Here is a 21,787-nt window from a genome sequence, read left to right as displayed (position 1 = left end):
ACAGTAGAGATGCATTAATCTTTTTGTTTTTTCTAAGTGCCCAACCTCCCATCAGCTTTGTTAAGGATAATAGACAAACAAATTGTGTATATATACTATAACATGATGTTTTGATATCTGTATACATTGTGAAATAATTAAATGAAGCTAACTCACATATCCATCACCTCGCACACTTTTTTTTTTTTTTTTTTTTTTTTTTGTGAGATGGAGTCTCGCTTTGTCACCCAGGCTGGAGTGCAGTGGCCTGATCTCGGCTCACTGCAACTTCTGCCTCCTGGGTTCAAGCGATTCTCTTGCCTCAGCCTCCTGTGTAGCTGGCATTACAGGAAACTGCCAACACACCTGGCTAATTGTTGGTTTTTTAGTAGAGACGAGGTTTCACCATGTTGGCCAGCTTGGTCTTGAACTCCTGACCTCAGATGATCCACCTGCCTCAGCTTCCCAAAGTGCTGAGATTACAGGTATGAGCCACCTCGCCCGGCCCATACTTGAAGTTTTTTGTTAAGAACATATAAGATCTACTTTCTTAGCAATTTCAAGTGTACAATACAGTATTATTAACTGTAGTTACTATGCGGTACAGACCACCAAAATTTATTCTTCCTGTCTGGAACTTTGTACCCTTTTTCCAACACCTCTCCTCCACACCACCCCCACCCCCAGTCCCTGAGAGCCAGGCTTAGAGGAGATCAAATGCCTTGCGATAGCTGGCTCCAGCCTTTCTCTTTTCCTGCCTCAGGCCAGGTCCTGGGGAACACTGATTCCTGCCCACTTGGGATACTAAAAATCCATACACCTTTCCATACCAGTTCTTACTCAAATTCAGGGGTTCTCAACCTTGGCACTCGGAATCTTGGTGGAGATATTTCATTGCTGGTGAACTCCTGTTTTCCGCCCAGTGCCTCTGAGAAGAGGAATCCCCCATGCCTCACCCCCAGCCCCACCAGCCTGCCCATCCACATCTCCTTTCCATGCGAATCCCCTCACCCAGCGCTGGTGCCTTCCTTCCAAACCGTCCCAATTTTCAATTCTCTGCCACCTTTTCCTTTTTTCCCAGAGCATTGAATTCTATTACAGCATTTGTCACCTTCTTCTCATATTTAATTACCTCGTGGAATCGCAGATGGGAGGCTTTGCAGAAGTCTTGTCATTCACACAATCTGAACTCCTACTCATACAGGCAGAGAGTCCAAGGCCTGGGGGTTTGTGTGCCAGGTTTAGCTTCCTCCTGCGGCCATGCTAAAGTGTCCGCCCTCGAGGGGGCGTGTTAAACATGTCTTTTTTTTTTCCCCCATTCCAACACGTTGACATCTGGGGCTCTTCTGACCCTGGAGAAATGGCCCGTCCCAGGGTTAGCCACTTTCTAGAGACAGCAAACAACTCTCCTGGGAGTGCTCCTGTCAAATGGCAATCTTGAAAACAGATCCGTACTGTCTCATTTATTGGGGGCCAGAATTTCCCTTCCCTGATGTAGGGCCAGGTATTCCCCTACTGTCATTGCCCCGGGCTAGGCACCATGCAACTAGCCACAGCTCCTACGCTGCAGAGCCTGCTGAAATTACTCAAACTAGCCAATCTTAAAACTGCTGGCCCTGCCTTGCCCGTTCCTTCCTGGGCAAACCACAACAAAGGCTCTTGCCAGTTTCCCCCCCCCCACCTCCAGACCAACCCCAGTGTCTCCTTGCGTAGAGCCCCGTGACGTGAGTATAACAAGCTGTCTTTCCCGTAGCAGTCGTTGCCGCATCTGTTGGCCCTGACATACGTAAATAATGACAGAACCTAGAGGAAAACAGGATAGAAGCTTGTCTTGTTCACTTTCTTAGCCTTGCACAGAGCTTTGCCCACTGGGATTCAGTGAAGCAAACCAGGCTTCAAGAGTTAAGTGGGTGCTTTTCTTCTAAAGCCGTCCCTGAAGCTCATGTGCCGTGTTCCCGCGTGTTATTTACACCTGTCCAAGACACTGCCTCACCTCTCAGCTGTTCATAGGACAGGGAAGACCATCGTTCAAAGAAATTGAGCTGCAGATGTTTGGCTCTAGAATAAATCACAGGAACGGACAAGGGATTTGTTTTTTCTAATGAAGTTTTGCCTCAAATGTTATTAAAATAAGCTTACATTCCTTGTGATGGGGAATTACTGATGCCTGCTTGGTTGATTGATAGAAGATGATTGGGTAAGAAACATTGGCTAAAGATAATTCACAAAGTGCTGAAATTGTAGAAACACGGATGCTTAGATCATCCAAGTGAGAAAATCTATAGGGATATACCCTGCATACTATAAAGAACTCTATAAAACAAGGTATAATACTGGTAAAAACAGCTGCCCATTCAAACTTGTTACAATATTCTCAACCATTGTAAGGGGAGAGGTTGATGACTTTAAAGGCTGACATTTTAGAATGTCAATTTTTTTTCGCACTATGGACGTTATATTCTCTCCTAGTAGAACGTACACAGTAAACTACGATAGTAAATGAAAATAGTATGTTAAAGAAAAATAAAACAAAATCACACCACACACGGCTGGATTTATTCTGGTGAACAGCAAGTAGCAAAACCGGAAAGCTGAATTTTGCTTAGTCTCTTCAAGCCCAAGTGTTTTATTTTAACAATTTATTAATCAAAAATTCATAACTGTGTATATTTATGGGGTACGTCATGATGTTTTGATATATATATATACCAAGCCCAGTTGTTTATAGGTAAGGTAAGGTCCAGTGTGCCGGAATCTCCTAGCTGTGTTAGAATTTCCCACATTTACAGTTTCTCATGGGAGAGTCAGGCTCAGAATGAACTTTCAGGAACTGACAATTTTAATTAAGAGTCTAGAACCAATTTAAACCGGTGATTAGTCTTAAGAATAGAAGATGAAACTAAAGCACAATTTATTAATTTGCAGATGGTTCTTTCTTCACATTTTCGGGAGAATACCGAATGCTATTTTTTCATTTTGCACATTAAAACCACTGGGATTTATGCTCGTTGACAGCCCACGGACAAGCTCCAAGGACCCATGGTCAGGAGAAAAGTGAGGAACAGGATGACTTGGGGTCAGTCACATGACTAGAGCAAGGGCTTCCAACAGTGATTGGAGACTTCTGTTTAAGATTTCTTCCCCCAATCCCAATTTTTCAAATTTTGGTAAAATACATATAAAATTTACCACCTGCTGTTTTTGAATGTTTTGTTCCCTTCAAAATTCACAGTTGAGGCCGGGCATGGTGGCTCACACCTGGAATCCTAGCACTTTGGGAGGCTGAGGCAGGTGGATTACCTGAGCTCAGGAGTTCGAGACTAGCCTGGGCAACACAGTGAAACCACGTCTCTACTAAAATACAAAAAATTAGCCAAACATGGCGGTGTGTATCTGTAATCCCAGCTACTCGAGAGGTTGAGGCAGGAGAATTGCTAGAACTCCTAGCAGAGGAGGCAAAGGTTGCAGTGAGCTGAGATCATGCCACTGCACTCCAGCTTGGGCGACAGAGTGAGACTCTGTTTAAAAAAAAAAAATTGCCCAGGCATGGTGGCTCATGCCTGTAATCCCAGCACTTTGGGGGGCTGAGGCAGGCAGATCACGAGGTCAAGAGATTGAGACCATCCTGGCCAACATAGTGAAACCCCGTCTCTACTAAAATACAAAAGTTAGCTGGGTGTGGTGGTGCACACCTGTAGTTCCAGTTACTCAGGAGGCTAAGGCAGGAGAATGGCTTGAACCCGGGTGATGGAAGTTGCAGTGAGTTGAGATTGTGCCACTGCACTCCAGCCTGTTGCCTAGCGACAGAGCGAGACTGTTTCAAAAAAATAAAAATAAAAATCATGGTCAAGTAGGAAACTTAACCTACAAAGTAATAGTGTTAGGGGCTCAGACAAAGGGCTTTTACACTCTTGGTGGGAGCGTAAACTAGTTCAACCATTGTGGAAGACAGTGTGGCGCTTCCTTAAGGACCTAGAAATAGTAATGGGATTGACCCAGCAATCCCATTACTGGGTATATATCCAAAGGATTATAAATCATTCTATTATAAAGGCACATGCACATGTATGTTCATAGTGGCACTGTTTACAATAGCAAAGACCTGGAGCCAACCAAATGCCCATCGACGATAGACTGGACAAGGAAAATGTTGCACATACACACCATGGAATACTATGCAGCCATAAAAAATGATTTTTTGAACTAGTTTACACTCCCACCAACAGTGTAAAAGTATTCCTATTTCTCCACATACTCTCCAGCATCTGTTGTGTCTAGATTTTTTAATGATCGCCATTCTAATTGGCGTGAGGTGGTATCTAAATGTGGTTTTGATTTGCATTTCTCCAATAATCAGTGACAATGAGCATTTTTTCGTATGTTTGTTGGCCTCATATTTGTCTTCTTTTGAAAAGGGTATGTTCATATCTTCACCCACTTTTGGATGGGTTTTTTTTTTTCTTGTAAATCTGTTTTATTTCTTTGCAGATTCCAGATATTAGCCCTTTGTCAGATGGCTAGATTGCAAAAATTTTTTCCCATTCTGTTGGTTGCCAGTTCACTCTAATGATTGTTTCTTTTGCTGCACAGAAGCTCTGGAGTTTAATTAGGTCCCATTTGTCTATTTTGGCTTTTGTTGCCAATGCTTTTGGTGTTTCAGTCATGAAGCACCTTGCCTATGCCTATGTCCTGAATGGTTTTGCGTAGGCTTTCTTTTAGGATTTTTATGGTGTTAGGTCTTATGTTTAACTCTTTAATCTATCTGGAGTTAATTTTAGTGTTAGGTGTCAGGAAGGGGTCCAGTTTCTGCTTTCTTCACACTGCTAGCCAGTTTTCCCAACACCATTTATTAAACAGGGAATCCTTTCCCCATTGCTCTTGTTAGGTTTGTCAAATATCAGATGGTTGTAGATGTGTGGCGTTGCCTCCAGGGCCTCTATTCTGTTCCATTGGTCTATATCTCTGTTTTGGTACCAGTACCATGCTGTTTTGATTACTGTAGCCTTGTAGTATAGTTTGAAATCAGGTAGTGTGGTGCCTTCAGCTTTGTTCTTTTTGCTTAGGATTGTCTTGGCTATCCAGGCTCTCTTTTGGTTCTATATGAAGTTTAAGGTGGTTTTTTCCAGTTCTGTGAAGAAGGTCATTTGTAGCTTGATGGGGATAGCATTGAATCTATAAATTACTTTGGGCAGTATGGCCATTTTCACAACATTGATTCTTCATAACCATGAACATGGAATGTTTTTCCATCTGTTTGTGTCCTCTCTTATTTCCTTGAGCAGTGGTTTGTAGCTCTCCTTGAAGAGGTCCTTTACATCCTTTGTTAGTTGTATTTCTAGGTATTTTATTCTCTTTGTAGCAATTGTGAATGGCAGTTTGTTCTTGATTTGGCTCTCTTTAAGTCTGTTATCGGTGTATAGGAATGCTTGTGATTTCTGCACATCGATTTTGTATCCTACGACTTTGCTTATCAGTTTAAGGAGATTTTGGGCTGAGATGATGGGGTCTTCTAGATACACAATCATGTCATCTGCAAATAGAGACAATTTGACTTCCTCCTTTCCTATTTGAATACACTTTATTTCCTTTTCTTGCCTGATTGCTCTGGCTAGAACTTCCAATACTATATTGAATAGGAGTGGTGAAAGAGGGCATCCTTGTCTAGTGCCAGATTTCAGAGGGAATGCTTCAAAATTTTGCCCATTCAGTATGATATTGGTTGTGGGTTTGTCATAAACAGCTTTTATTATTTTTGAGATACGTTCCATCCATACCTAGTTCATTGAGAGTTTTTAGCATAAGGGCTGTTGAATTTTGTCAAAGGCCTTCACTGCATCTATTGAGATAATCATGGGTTTTTTTTCTTTGGTTCTGTTTGTCTGGTGGATTACATTTATAGACTTGCGTATGTTGAACCAGCCTTGCATCCCTGGAATGAAGCCTACTTGATCGTGATGGATAAGCTTTTTGATGTGCTGTTGCAATCGGTTTGCCAGTATTTTATTGAAGACTTTTGCATCTATGTTCATCATGGATATTGGCCTGCAGTTTTCTTTTTTTGTTGAGTCTCTGCTGGGTTTTGGTATCAGGATGATGTTGGTCTCATAAAATGATTTTGGAAGGATTCCCTCTTTTTGTATTGTTTGGAATAGTTTCTGAAGGAATGATGCCAGCTCCTCTTTGTATGTCTGGTAGAATTCAGCTTTGAACCCGCCTGGACCTGGCTTTTTTTGGTTGATAGGCTATTAATTGCTGCCTCAACTTCAGCCCTTGTTATTGGTCTGTTCAAGGTTTCAACTTCTTCCTGGTTTAGGATTGTGAGGGTCCAAGTGTCCAGGAATTTATCCATTTCTTCCAGGTTTACTGGTTTATGTGCATAGAGTTGTTTGTAGTAATCTCTGATGGTAGTTTGTATTTCTGTGGAATCAGCGGTGATATCCCCTTTATCATTTTTTTTTGCACCTATTTGATTCTTCTCTCTTTTCTTGTTTATTAATATGGCTAGCAATCTGTCTATTTTGTTGATCTTTTCAAAACAACCAGCTCCTGGATTTATTGATTTTTTTTAAAGAATTTTTTGTGTCTCTATCTCCTTCAGTTCTGCTCCAATCTTAGTTATTTCTTGTCTTCTGCTAGCTTTTGAGGCTTTTTGATCTTGCTCCTCTAGCTCTTTCAATTTTGATGATAGGGTGTCAATTTTAGATCTTCCCTTACTTCTCATGTGGGCATTTATTGCTATAAATTTCCCTCTAGACACTGCTTTAATGTGTCCCAGAGATTCTGGTACATTGTGTCTTCATTCTCATTGGTTTCAAAGAACATCATTATTGCTGCCTTCATTTCATTGTTTATCCAGCTGACATTCAGTAGCCAGTTGTTCAGTTTCCATGAAGCTGCGTGGTTCTGAGTTAATTCTTAATCCTGAGTTCTAATTTGATTGCCCTGTGGTCTAAGAGACTGTTTGTTATGATTTCCGTTCTTTTGCATTTGCTGAGGAGTGATTTACTTGCAATTATGTGGTCAATTTTAGAGTAGGTGCAATGTGGTGCTGAGAAGAATGTATATTCTGTAGATTTGGGGTGGAGATTTCTGTCTATTAGGTCTGCTTGGTCCAGATCTGAGTTCAAGTCCTGGATATCCTTGTTAATTTTCTGTCTCATTGATCTAATATTGACAGTGGAGTGTTAAAGTCTTCCACTGTTACTGTGTGGGAGTCTAAGTCTCTTTGTAGGTCGTTACAAACTTGCTTTATAAAAGTACGTGGGTGCTCCTGTATTGGATGTGTATATATTTAGGATTGTTAGTTCTTCTTGATGCATTGATCCTTTTACCATTATGTAATGCCCTTCTTTGTCTCTTTTGATTTTTGTTGGTTTAAAGCTCATTTTATTAGAGATGAGAATTGCAACTCCTGCTTTTTTTTTTTGCTCTCCATTTGCTTGATAAATCTTCCTCCAACCCTTTATTTTGAGCCTATGTGTGTCCTTGCAGATGAGATGGATTTCCTGAATACAGCACAGCTATGGGTCTTGATTTTTATCCAATTTGCCAGTCTGTGTCTTTTGATTGGGGCATTTAGCCCATTTACTTTAAGGTTAATATTGTTATGTGTGAATTCTATCCTGCCACTTTGATGCTAGCTGGATGTTTTGCCCGTTTGTTGACACCTTTTTTTTCATAGTGTCGATGGTCTTTAACATTTGGTACATTTTTGGAGTGGCTGGTACTGATTTTTCCTTTCCTTGTTTAGTGCTTCTTTCAGGAGCTCTTGTAAGGCAAGCCTGGTGGTGACGAAATCTCTCAGCAATTGCTTGTCCATAAAGGATTTTCTTTCTCCTTCACTTTGAAGGTTAGTTGGGCTGCATGTGAAATTCTAGGTTGAAAGTTCTTTTCTTTAAGGATGTTGAATATTGGCCCCCACTCTCTTCTGGCTTATAGGGTTTCTGGGGAGAGGTGCACTATGTCTGATGGGCTTCCCTTTGTGGGTAACTTGACCTTTCTCTCTGGCTTCCCTTAGCATTTTTTCCTTCATTTCAACCCTGGGGAATCTGACGATTATGTGCCTTGGGGTTGCTCTTCTTGTGGAATATCTTTGTTGTGTTCTCCGTATTTTCTGGACTTGAGTGGTGGCCTATCTGCTAGGTTGGGGAAGTTCTCCTGGATAATATCCTGAAGAGTGTTTGCCAGCTTGGAGTCATTCTCTCTGTCACATTCAGGTACACCTATCAAATGTAGATTAGGTCTTTTCACATAATCCCATATTTCTTGGAGGCTTCGTTCATTTCTTTTCACTCTTTTTTCTCTAACCTTGCCTTCTCATTTTATTTCACTGAGTTGCTCTTCAATCTCTGATATCCTTTCTTCTGCTTGGTTGATTTGGCTATTGAAACTTGTGTATGCTTTGTGACGTTCTTGTGCTGTGTTTTTCAGCTCCATCAAGTCATTTATATTCTTCTCTAAGCTGTTTAGTTAACATCTCATCTAACCTTTTTTCTACGTTCTTAGTTTCTTTGTTTTGGGTTAGAACATGTTCTTTTAACTTTGAGAAGTTTGTTATTACCCACCTTATGAAGCCTGTTTCTGTCAATTCATCAGATTCATTCTCCATCCATCTTTGATACCTAGCTGGTAAAGATTTGTGATCCTTTGGAGGAGGAGACGTGTTCTGGTTTTTGGTGTTTTCATCCTTTTTGCACTGGTTTCTTCCCATTTTAGTGGCTTTATCTACCTGTGGTCTTTGTAGTTGGTGACTTTTGGATGAGGTCTCTTGGTGGACATCCTTTTTGTTGATCATGAAGTTATTTCTTTCTGTTTTTTAGTTTTCTTTCTAACAGTCAGGTCCCTCTGCTGCAGTACTGCTGGATGTCCGCTCCAGAGCCTGCTTGCCTGGGGATCACCTGTGGGGGCTGCAGAACAGTAAGGGTTGCTGCCCGTTTCTTCTTCTGTTATCTTCGTACCAGAAGGGTACCTGCCAGATGTCGGCCTGAGCTCTCCTTTATGAGGTGTCTCTTTGGGTATATGGGGGTCGGGGAGCTGCTTGAGGAGACAGTCTGTCCCTTATAGGAGCTCAAGTGCTGTGCTACGAGCTCTGTTGTTCTGTGCAGAGCTGCAGGGTAGGTAATATTAACTCTGCTGCAGCGGAACTAAAAACCACCTCTTTTCCCTGGTGCTGTGTCCTAGGAAGGTTGGCTTTATTTATAAGTTCCTGTCATGCTGCTGCCTTTTTTTGTAGATGCCCTGCCCCGCATGGAGTATTCTAGTCACAGTCTGCCAGCAGAGGTATTGCTGAGCTGCCGCAGGCTCTGCCCAGCTGCTGTGTGAACTGCCTCGGTAGTGGTGAACTGCCTCAGTAGTGGTGGTTGCCCTTCCCCCCGCCTCCCCACTGAGCTGGACCGTCCGGGGTCCAGCTGCACTTGCTGCGAACCTCTCAATCCAGAGCGTTTCAGATTGCTTGTTTTGTGGGGGTGGTACCTGCTGAGCCAGATCACCTGGGTCCCTGTCTCTGCTCCCTCCCTTTCAGTTGAATGGGCAGCTCTGTCTCCCAGGCATTCCAGGTGCCAGCTGAAAGGGCTGCCCAGATTTGTATGAGTTTCTGTGTGCCAACCCACTACTGGCTGAAACTGCCATGCTGAAAACTCGTGGCACTTTTTGGCCTGGGAGTCTCCTGGTCTTTGGGCAGTGAAAATTTGTTTGGAATTACAGTGGGCACTCACCCTCTGCGTTGTTCTTGCTGGGAACTGCACTCTGGTGCTGTTCCTATTTGGCCATCTTGGATCCCCGCCCATCTTAACCATTTTTTTTCCCATCTTAACCATTTTTAAGTGTCCAGTTCCGTGGTGTTAAATACATTCATAATGTGCCACCATCATCTGTCTCCAGAACCTTTTCATCATCTGAAGTGAAACTCTGCAGTCTTTGAGCAAAAACTCTCCCTCTTTACATCTTTTCCCCATAACTACTACCTACTCCCTATGTTTATGAATTTGCCTATTTTATGTAAGTAGAACCACACACTATTTGTTCTTTTGTCTGGCTCTGTCACTTAGTACATGTTTTAAAGGTATCATCTGACACATAGCATGCATCAGAATATGTGGCATTTGATGTACAAGTGGATACAGCAGTTCTAAGGAGGCAGAACATCAGAGATGGGCAAGGAACGACCCCTCCAGAGTGGTAGCGTCTAGAGTCGTGAGCATATATGATTACAATAGCAGTAGAAGTCCCACCAGCTGACAAGTGCTTGATTGGCTCAGGTACTCCCCTGGCCCCAGAACTTACTTGGCTAGGAGCTTTTTGAATTTGTTTTCTGCAGAACAACCAAAGGTACTACCCATCTTCCTTTCCACCTGAGGAGCTGGCTGTAGTTGGCCAAGCGTTCAGATGGGCAAGGGGCCCCAGACTTGGTTGACCCACTGCAGATCCTTACCATAAGTTTGGCAATGAAAGTATCGTCAGTTACCCATACACAGTGTCAAACAGTACCCTACCCTTTGGCCCGGGCCACTTTGCACCCCTGAAGGGATTCCATCATGGGGTCTCTCTGATGCACCTCGGGTAGGAGGCAGTTACCTGAACCCTTGTCTGTACTCCTGGTAGTTCATGTCCACTGGGCACAGGGAGATGATTCCCTGCCATGTGGATATAACCTGCACTAGCAGAGAGCTTCTGCCAAGTTTCTTGATCATCCTGGTCCAAGGCATCTTCAGTAGACACCACTGAGTAGTCCTTGGTGGAGGACTTATACCTATCTACCAGCTGGTCAGAAGCAATGTAACTGCTAAGGACATCTGGAGGCTTGAACGTCCAGGTCATATTTCCCAAACTGTAAGAACCAGAGGCTATGGGCCATGCCATTCACTACTTATCACATAGCCAGCCTTTCTACTCACATACATAGCAGCTCCAGGGTTCTTCATTCTCTAGGATAGGAGTCAGCAAACTATTCCAAAGAGGCCAGATGTAAATATTTTAGTCTTTGTGGGCCAAGAGGAAAAACTGAAGATACTGTATAGGTACTCAATTAACAAGAGAGAAAATAAATTCCCAGCAAATATTTCTTGACAAAATGTAAGCTATAATAATAATTGAGACCATGTTTTTGTACTAAAAACTTCATTAGGTCTGCTAATGAGAATAATGTAATTATGGGGGGAGGGCATATAATTTTGCATAATTGGGGTTTAAAGTTATGGAAAGGTAGCCTTGTCCTTCTACAAAGCCTTTCCTTGCTTCTCTGTGACACTTATCTTCCCTCTTGTGAAGACACCAGAATGTGATACCTAATCTCTCTTTAGGAACATACCTTTTACCTTTAAAGCATGGGGGAATTTCTCATGCAAGGAAGCAGGTTAGGAGACTAAGCTCTGAGCTAACACTCCCTGGGTCTGTAATGATAGCTGAATGAATCACTATCTGTATGATCTTTGAGTATTACTTCACCTCTCTAGAAGCTTCCATCTGTTTTCTGATCTATAGAGTAACAGTATCTACTTCATGGGTTTGTTGTACAGAACACATGAGTTAATGAATGCTAAGAATTAGAACACTGTTTGGTGTATTATAAATCATTTGATATTAACGTTATTCTTCTTTTGAATTTTTTCTATTATTGACTGGAGGACCAGCCATGTGTTAACAAGGAGCTGGCTGGATTTCACCTGTGAGCCAATGTTTGCTGATTCCTTCTCCAGGATGTGAAAAGCACAACACCCTTTGTCCTCACTAGGAGGAGTCTTTGCCATATTTCTCCCTGGTGACATCCTTCTGGTTAAGCACAGCTTCCCTGAGGTTACAATTGCAGCAGGGACAACCATGAACTCCTGCACTGCCGGCTCACTGCCGGTGTGAAAACTACCATGGACCTTGCTGACCGCCGGCATTGGCTAGATACTTTTGGATTGCCAGCCAGGACCCATTGTGACTGTACCGGCGGCTTTTTGCAGCAGCTTCAGCATGACAGGCGGCAAGCAGCAGCACTTCTAGGAAGGTCTTTGCACCCAGTCTAGATGTATTCCCAGTGAGGTTTCAGCTCATGCCTTCTTTTAGTTTGTTACGCTCCCCAAGTTCCACACACATAGCTTCTTGCTCACCAGGACGGGAGGAATAGCTTCATTGATGTGCTCAACAGCCTTTGAGATACTTTTCCTATACAGAAAGTCTTAGCCTTATACTGGAGCTCCTGAATCTCAAAGATACTGAGACACTGCTAAGCACAGCAGCTCTGGAGACCTATGCAGGTTTCAACCTTGATAGTGTTGTTTCCATAACTATTGCCATCTCTGGTATTGGGCTTCTGAGGGTGCTGCAAGGGCCAATGGGGAGAATTTTGGGTGTCTCTTTTTAATGATGACCTCCGAACTCTCCTTATTGACTGCTCAGTTCTTTTCATGTCATTCTTTCTGCCTTCAATTTAAATGTTAGCTTGAATGGACTTATTCGTTTGATTCCAGCAAACTTTTGCTTGTTAATCAGCTTTTATTGGTGTACAGAAAGGTACCAGCTCACTCTTGACTCTCTCCTTTGCTCAACTTCAGAAAACATCTCTGAGAACTTTGGGCTTTGATTACGTTCCAGCCAATTTCCTTAGTCTTTACATAAAAGTACTTAGAGGCATCTGCACATCAAAATGCAAGTAAACAAGTCACTCGGATGCCAAGCATTTCTTGCTGCAGTTGTTCCAGATCCTTCCTCTTTCTCATCATGAAACTATGGGTCACCTACAGTTGGGGGAGGGGAGGGTTCGGGGGGCAATATAACTTATCATCCAAACCAGAACACTTTTGGAGTGAACAGAGGCACCAACCAGAGAGGATGCACAAACAGGGACTACCAACTGAAGCAGGGCTTGTCCTCTGATCTACACTCTCTTATAAAGGAGACAGACTTTCAAATACAGATGTCTAAGATAATGCTGCCTTCTAAAATCCTTACCACTCAAAACCCCAGAAACCAAAGCAATGAAAACCCAGGGGCAATACCTATGTATGCTATCGGTTGAGCTGGACCTAGTGAAAAGCTGTGGGCAGAGAGGTCTACTTCATGGTGTTCATGGCTACAGAGCCTCTGCTGAGTTCCCCCATCCCAGTTTTGGAGCTTCCTGCTATACAATGAGCCTGGGCCTCTCACCGTCCCTCAGCGTCCTGGGCGTGCCTGCAAAAGGGTGCCCCCTATGTTCAGCCCCCATTATCTCTAAGCATTCAGCTTCAGCACCCACTCCCCAGACCATGGCCAGGCACAGGCCCCGGGTCCTGCTCATCTCTGCATTGCTGTGGGAGGGCGTATTTCCTGCACATCCAGTGTGTTCTAGAGAGTATCACTCAATGAAGAGATGAGCCCAGATCACTGAAGATGACCCTCTTCTGTAGAAAAGAGGATTCAGAGAAGTCCCTATTCCCCTCAGCGATTTCTCTGTCACCAGCTCTTTGCAAACTTTCTCGAGTTTGTCTACACTAGCTGTCTCTGTTTCCTCACTCCATCCCCTGCTTCTTCCGAGCCTGGTTTGTGTTCCCATCACTGTAACAAGAAAGATCTGATATGGCCGCCTTGCAGTGGCATTCCTCAGTCCCCACACGATTCGAACCGCATTGGTGTTGGAGGCTGTCCACCCGCTCCTTGCTGGAGAGGTGAACTGGGGCTTCCTGAGTCTGGTTCCTAGCTTCTGCCTGGCTCACATGTGGCCCTGGACAGATCATCTTGGGGAATGGGGAGGCAAATGTCCCCTTGGGCGCCCCCTGGAGGAAACATGCTGTGGATAAGAGACATGACAAAGGATCCCAAGTGAAGGGATGGGTTAGCGTCCTCAGGGCATCTTTAAGAACTCTGGTCCAGAAAATCCATTATTTTACCTCATCCCCTCTGAACACTTAAAGGCTTCATTTAAAATGGCATAAAATTCCTCCTTGATCCTACTGTTGCCCTGACAGAGGTGCCACAATTAAAAATTGTGATTTTTGGGACGCTCAGGCGGGTGGATCACTTGAGATCAGGAGTTCATGACCAGCCTAGCCAACATGGTGAAACCCTGTCTCTATTAACAATACAAAAATTAGCTGGGCATGATGGCAGTTGCTTGTAATCCCAGCTACTCGGGAGGCTGAGGCAGGAGAAATGCTTGAAATTGCGAAGTGAAGGTTGCAGTGAGCCAAGATCACGCCACTGCACTCCAGCCTCAGTGACAGAGTGAGACTCCAACTCAGAAAAAAAAATTTGTGATTTTTCTCTATACTTATACCCAACAAGATCTTGTTCAGAATTATTTTCCACAGTTTTTCTTATTAAATGAAAGTTTTGTAAAATTTCCAAATATAAAACATTGTTTGAATATATACATATATATTTTCAAACTAAACAGCTTCTCTTTCCCCATCAACCAAAGGTCACTCTGTGAAAATGATGCCTCTACCATCCCAAATGACAATTCTTGGGCCAGACAGGACAAAAATTCTCTTGCTTGTCTCTTCCTTAGACAGGGATGCAGATTCTAAGACAACAATTAAAAATATTAAGAACTTCATTCCTTGAGGCCCTCCATATGCCAGGCATGCCACCAAAAGCATGTCTTTCTTTCCTTTTTTTTTTTGAGGCAGGGTCTCACTCCCGTTTTCCAGGCTGGAGTGCAGTGGTGTGATCATGGCCCACTGCAGCCTTGACTTCCTGGGTTCAGCTGATTTTCCCACCTCAGCCTCCCAAGTAGCTGAGACTACAGGCATGTGCCGCCACACCCCACAATTTTTTTGTTATTTCTAGTAGGGATTGGGTTTTGCCATGCTGCCCAGGTTGGTGCTGAATCTCCGGGGCTCAAGTGATCTGCCGGGCTCAGCCTCCCAAAGTGCTGGGATTATAGGCGTGAACCACCACACCTGACCCATAGTACCTTTCCTTTTTCTGACTTGGTTTTAGAAATAGGACACCCAGGCCCAAGAGGTTAAATGATGTGCCCAGGGTCACCCAGCGAGTAAAGCGGCAGAGCAAGGATTTGATTGTGGTCTGCATGAAGCCAAACCTCCTATTTCTGCAGAAAGTGCCCCCTGCAAACTGCCCTTCACCTCCTGCCCAGGAGGATTTCATATATAGTTGAGGAGGGAGCAAGGGTTACTCAGCAAACAGTTGTGAGACAGCAAGTTAGCTAAGTGGCAAAATATTCAAGCTAGACTCTCCAGTCACACTACACCATAAGAATAAGATGTGACCCACTCATTCAAAGCGATGCATAGGAGAGGTTTTATTTGGAAATTCACGCAATCCTCCATTGCTCAGTTATTTAGCATCCAGTATTGACAGCCGCTGGGCCTCACACTGCAGATACATTGTTAACCTCAGATGTCACTTTACCCTTTTTATTGTAGGAGAAATATAGTGTGCAGAACCTTAACCAAGAGGTTGGCAACCCTGAAAACTCATTTCATTAATGTGGCATGTTACGGATAAATCCATGCTCTTTAAAGAGAAGCAGGATGCCGGTCCACCGTGCCATGCTTTGCTCTTGAGCCTGCCTTGAGGGGACTTGAAAGTCCTCTGCCTTCAACCCAGCTTTCTTCCCTCTCTCTTTTGTTCCCTTCCTGACGTACCTGCATTCAGATGCGCATCCCTGTGAATGTCAGCTGCAGCCTCTTCGTGAGATAATTCCCGGAGGGCACTCAGGTTGGGGAGGACTTTGAAGTCTCTTTTCTTTTGGGTGTCTCATGTGTCCCCTTCCCTACGCGCCCGATTCTAAGGACATGGCCACTCCCTCTGCTCCACCTGTCATGGTGGTTACCATCTAGGAAGGCTTGGTGTCAGATGGATGGAAAGAGGATGGCTAGGACCCCCAGGAGGGGACTGCAGTTCTGCCTCGTGATGGGTTCTAGTTTTGCAGCTCCAGACCTCTGTTAGTCTTGATGTCCTCCTCTGTGAATTGGGGTCCTGCTGTGGGATTAATATAAGCAGCACTGGATATGTGGACATTAGTTGCAGTGTTGTTGAAGGTGATGCCTACTGCCCTTTGGAACGGAACAGACCAGTTGCTGCCTGTGGAGTCCGACAAGTCCCCTTGGAACAGCTGTCGTTGGGGAAGTTGCTTCTGAACCGTGCAGCCCATTAGGGAGAGATAAGAAGCAGCGGAGGAGAGGCAGTGGAGTGTGCTGGCGTGGTAGAACGGCGCTGCCTGCTGTTGGCCCTGGAGCTTTCACGATGGATGCTGGAGGTCTGTTCAGAGGGGGACTGCTGGGGAGTGGACATGGGCACTTTCTTTTTCTCAAGAGGCACATCTGAAGGTCACGTGGCCGGGAGTTGGGCGAGGCCTGCCCACAATCCACTGGGCTGTGCAGAACTGAACCCAGATGGGACCCTGGCATGCATGTCCCCATTTCTCCTGGAGCGGGTCTGACAGCATGTTCCCTCTCTCTGCTAGTGAATCGAGCGCGGCTCCGAAGTACCCCTTAGGCCATAGACTCCCGCCTCCTTCACCCTCCAGCAACACTTTCTCCGGGTTTTCTTTGACCTTCTCTTTCCCAGCGTCTCAGGATGCTGGGGTCGGTAAGAGCGTGCCCTTTGCACGCACTGCTTTTGCAAACCCCGCTTCTGTTGTCCCTCTGTGTCTGATCTGCTTCTGGACACCTCGCTTCCAGCTCCAGTCACAGCACATCCTGGCAGGCTCCACACACCTCCCACCTCCACACACCTTCCACCCACCTCCTCCCCTTCTACCCGTCTCTCCTGGTGTTCTCTCAGAATGGCAGCCACCCCTAGTTCATTCAGAATCAGGGTGATGTCCACACTCCCCACTCTCCCTCACTACACGCCCCCTTCAAAAGTCCCCCAGCCTCCAGATCTGAGGGGGTGGGGCCAGTGCCCTCATCCCTGTGCCCTGGATCTCTCCTGTGCCTCTGTCTTACCTCTCCATGTGCAGAGACTGCTTATCTGCCAGCTCCTTGCCTCTTTTACACAGACACAGCCTTCTGAAATGGAGAGTGCACATGCCTCTGTCTCCTTTAAACTCTTCAGGGTCTCTCATGACCCTTGCTGCTTTCAGAATCAAATTCAGATTCCCTGGCATGAGGGAACAGAGACCCTTCCTGAGCTGCTCCTACAGCCTCATCTGCTTTTCCACACATCTACCTCCTACGCCCATGAGGCAAGGGGCAGTTTCTAGAACGCATGACTCAGTTCACAAGACCGTTTCTTTAAATATCATGCCCTCTATCTGGAATTCCTTGTTCTGTTTTTCATTTGCTGAACTCAGAGTTTATGAACTGCCAGCCCTGGGTCATATCTGGCCTAAACGTGTCTTCAGGGACTTGCACGTTCAACCTATTGAAAATCAGAGGCTACTGTTTGAAACTCAAGAGACTAGTCATTATAAAACATCCTTATTTCGGGCTTGTTTTAAATAGTCAGGAGAGCTGGTAACACTGAACCATAGTCATTGCTGGAGTTGGGAAGTGTTTGTGTCCTCTTGTCGTGGGGGTGGGGGATGCATAAGCTACATTTTTCTGCAGTCCACACTACTCCCTATTGTCTTACACTGAGCATCATCACTTATGTCTGTGACTTGCCTGAACCCTAAAGGTATTTGAGCTTGAGATCCCCAAACTCCCCCTCCTCTCAGTTAGCGAAATTCAGGTCATGTCGGTTTCTCCAAACCTCCCTGACTCAGAAGCCCCTCCTGTGCCAGGTGCATGAGGACTGCAGGCCCTAAGGAAGTGGCAGCGGTGTGAGTTTCTTGCCCTTCTCAGTCTCAGCTGACCAGATGCTTACTGATAAAATCAAGCAAAAGTAGAAGGAGGAACACCCAAGGGCACGGTCCCTTTTCCCCTGTAATGTTCAGAAACAAAAGCTTAGGAGAAGGAAGTTCTGGAGCTCCATGCTTTCTAAGCTACTTGATGAGGCTGCTTCCTGGGCTTGCTGATGACCAACAGATAGAATAGGAAGAGGAAGCCAGCCCTGGCCTCTGGAAGGGCAACAGCTCCAGGTGTCTTCAGGCATCAGCCGTGACCTCTGCCCCTACCTTTCCCAGCCAATACTCTTTCAGGGGCCCAAGGCTCTGGGGAGGAAAGGGAGCGGAGGAGAGGTTCTGCCTCTTGGGTCCTCCCTGTGAGCCACTTCCTGATTGGCTTGGGGAATGCCCAAAGATGTGCTCAGGGTAGAAGAAATGAACTCCAGCCATGTTGATTTAGGGCACAGAAAATGGCTGCATCCAACTAATGCCAAAACAGCTTGTGGTGGGTGTGGGTAGGATGGTGACAGGCATAGAGAGGATGGTGGTCCCCAGGACTGTGGCTAGAATCAGGTGTCTGGATGCAGACACCTGAGAGGAACCTTGCTCGGATGGATGGATGCTGAGAAGAGCAATCATCACCAGAGTTAACACTGCTGGGGCCCTGGCCATGGGGCCGCCCGTGCTGTGGATTGACGCCTTTCATCGCCGTCCCAACCCTATGAGTTGGACATTTTTATTCCTCCAGTTTACTTAGAGATGTTAAGCGTCATATGCCAAGATTGACAGTGAGGAGGGAGCTCTAGGGGGAATTTGAATCCAGCTCTGTATGACAGATTGTCTCCAAACTGGGAAGCAGGTGCAAAGGTAAGGTTGGGGTGGGGCTTGTTAGAACCTGAGCTGAGTCAAAACTGTGACGGACATAGTATCACAGGAACACACTGGCAAGGGAAGCCAGAGGACAGGGCCAGGCAGCCCATGTACCTGGGTCACTATGCCTGATTCCAGACAGACACCAGAGCTTCACCCAGCCTAAGCCAAGACTCATAGGTATGAAGCCACGTCAGGGTAAAGGGAGTGTGTGCAGGGACCTGGGGTTGACCCCTGTGACTTTATTCCCATACCTTCCTTCTTGGCAGTCCTGGACCTGTGCTTTGAAGATTTCCAGCAGATTTTATCAGGAAGTTCAGGCTGTGAAGAAGGTGGGGAGGCTGGCTTCTGTTCGGAACACCCACAGAAGAGAGGTGCAAAGAATCAATGGGTCCTTCCCTCCTTTGCTTTTCCCTTTACCCTGAATATCAGCACAGACTCCCGCTTCCAGCTGGGCCTACAGGGGCATGAAAGCCACAGCCTATTAGCTCCCAGGGCCTGGGCTGGTGGCTGTAGACGGTGCCCTGAGGCCAGTGGCTGCAGGTATCATTAAGGGCTTCACATCAGGGCTGCTCCAGAGCCTCACCCTCTCCCCACATCTCCTGCTATCAATTTATTACAGAAAACTTGAGGAAAGAAGGCTGGAGTGAAAGGGGATTGTCTGCTGCTCGTTAGGGATTAGAAGAATCCAAAGGCAGAGAGAATCCTTTCCTGTATGACTTCTTCACATGACTGCAGGGGCCTGACAAGTGGACAGGGGATTTAACCCTTTTGTCCTGGGCAGATCACACGCACTTGTCAAGCACCCTGGCACACAAAGGGCTTCCCGGGGCCGCATCTGGACCAGGGCATACTTCAGCAAGTGTGTGGTGAGGACGTACAGAAACTACCCACCCCCGGGCCGGAGGGAGGAGGGAAAGGGATCTGGCTTCCCTGCTTTCTTGACAAACATGCCTCTTTGATACAAGACTATAAAAATAAAATGAGGTGGCAAACAAGGACACGGGCTGTGCTGTGGTCCCTAGCTCTACCTCAGTGAGCAGCATATTCAAGACCGAGTTTCCTCACTCCCTCAAAAGCGTGAACAGTGAAGACTAAAGAGCTAATGAATACGTATCAACAGCTGGCAGATGCTGTTTTCATTTTAATGTGATTATTGTTCTGATTAAAACTTTTTTTTGAGAAGAGAATAGGTTATGGCTGAGTTCCACCTTCCCTTCTTTTTGTTTCAATTAACAGGTGTTTCCTTATTGAGCATTATGGAGCACCTACCCTGCGACAGGCACTGAGCGGGGCCCTGGGGTCACAGGGGGAATGGAGACAGGTTGTCTCCAGTTTGGAGGTGCTTAAAATAGACATTTGGGGACATGAAACACCCACTATACACACACACACACACACACACACACACACACGCCCCCCACACACACACCAGCCAGCAAAGGAACAGAGCTATAAACACCTACCCATTACTGGGCAATGCTGGGAAGAAAACAGAGGCAAGGTGGCTCACGCCTGTAATCCCAGCACTCTGGGAGGCCCAGGCAGGAAAATCAGTTGAGGCCAAGAGTTCGAGACCAACCTAGCTAACATGGTGAAACTCTGTCCCTACTAAAAATACAAAAAATTAGCTGGCTGTGGTGGCATGCACCTGTAATCCCAGCTGCTTGGGAGGCTGAGGCAGGAGACTTGCTTGAACCTGGGAGGCAGAGATTGCAGTGAGCCAAGATCGTGTCACTGTACTCCAGCCTGTGTGACAGAGCAAGACCCTGTCTCAAAAACCAAACAACAACAAAACAGAATAAAAACACAGAGGCAAGTGGTGGTGGATACCAGACCGCATGGATACTCAGGAGCAGACAGGAAGGGCACTTTTAGGAGAAGGATTTGTCAGAACTCTGAAGTAAGACAGGGAGCCAGCCTCGCAAAGGGCTGTGGGAAGAATGTCAGGCAGAGAAGTCTGCATGGGCCACACCTTGAAAGGCAAGAAGAGCCTAATGGGCTAGAGGATCCCAATCTTCCCTCCTTTAAAATTCACCACGTTTCCAGGCCCTGCTCCCCCAGCACATGGTCTCTGAACCTTCATCCTCCTCTTCCCCTCCCCACCTCTGCCATCTGGTCCCATTTTCACGTGACTGTGACCGTATCATTGAACCTCTCCCGCTTTTCTTCCTTCCCCTCATTTCTTTAGTTATTTTTGCAGATGCACTCTTCTATTTGTAAAATACTCTTCTGCCTGTCTCCACCCCTCACCTGCTTCTTCTTCCTTTTCACACCTCCGGCAAGGCCAGTCTGTCCTCACTGCCCCTTTATCAGGGACCTCTCTTTGGAATCTTCCTTCACCCCACAATTCCAAGGAAGAAGATCTCTCAAATGCCACTGGGGATCTGCAGCTACCACTGCCTCTCGGGTTCAAGGAAGTTTCATGCCTCAGCCTCCCAAGCAGCTGGGGTTACAGGTGCATGCCACCACACTCCGCTAATTTTTTTGTATTTTTTAGTAGGGACAGGATTTTACCATGTTAGCCAGGGTGGTCTCAAACTCTTGAGGCCCTCGTCTGTAAGGACCCTCCCACCGGGACCACCCACCTGTATCGCCTTGCTTTGCCCTCTGGGTGTCTCTTCTCTCACTTTCCTTCTGCATGGCCTGTGCCACCTTGGTTTCTGTTTCAATTCTCTAAATCAGAGCAAAGACCCAAGCTTAATCCCAGGGTCTTTTCTATTTTAGGGATTTCATCTACACTAAGGATTTCAACTGCCATCTCCCCCAGACGGCTTTGGATCTCCACCTCCAGCCTAACTTCTCTCCTGCTATTCTCTTATGAATTGGTCCCCAGCTGTCCACCATCAGGGTGACTGTGGACAAGTCACTTCCTATCTCAGGGCCTCAGTGGCTGTACCTGTAAAATGAAAGAAGGGTGGTTCTGCTGCCCTCTTACCCCTAGTTGCTCCTGTAAGTGGTGGCTTAATAATTGTCAGATGTCTTCATTTCCACATAGATAAACCCAGCCTCTTAAAATCATCATGTTTCAAACCAAGCTGACTATAGGACCATAACACGCAGCTTCCCCTCTGATGTCCTGCACCCACAGAAGGCTCAGTCGTTCACGCAGGCATTACTGACTGTCCCCAGAGTACTGGAGCGCTGTCATTTCTCCGCCATAACCACGGCTTCCTAACTCCCTTTTCCTTTCCTTTTCAACACCCCAGCCCAGCCCAGCCCTCAATGCCTCTCCTGTGGGTG

At 45.8% G+C, this 21,787-nt stretch overlaps 1 protein-coding gene and 1 non-coding gene across 3 annotated transcripts in view; both read right to left on the bottom strand.

Annotated features, from left to right (window-relative positions):
* Positions 1-21,787, bottom strand: part of ST8SIA2 (ST8 alpha-N-acetyl-neuraminide alpha-2,8-sialyltransferase 2) — an 81,241-nt gene that overhangs the window by 41,949 nt on the left and 17,505 nt on the right. The window contains exon 1 of one of the 2 annotated variants that reach the window (XM_032252776.1): positions 1,112-3,185. The exons of the other annotated variant lie outside the window; for it this stretch is intronic. Within the exon in view, the coding sequence (XP_032108667.1) occupies positions 1,112-1,179 (68 nt within the window). The 5' untranslated portion in view covers positions 1,180-3,185. Of the gene's footprint in view, positions 1-1,111; positions 3,186-21,787 lie in introns of those variants that run through there. 2 annotated transcript variants of the gene reach the window in all.
* On the bottom strand, positions 15,319-15,453 carry LOC116533238. The gene has a single exon (XR_004261165.1). It is a non-coding gene; the product is annotated as a small nucleolar RNA U109 (small nucleolar RNA).

The sequence above is a fragment of the Sapajus apella genome, unplaced genomic scaffold, assembly GCF_009761245.1.
Source record: "Sapajus apella isolate SASKATOON/1434 unplaced genomic scaffold, GSC_monkey_1.0 scaffold80, whole genome shotgun sequence".
NCBI classification, from domain to species: domain Eukaryota; kingdom Metazoa; phylum Chordata; class Mammalia; order Primates; family Cebidae; genus Sapajus; species Sapajus apella.
This window is presented reverse-complemented; position numbering and strand designations above follow the sequence as displayed.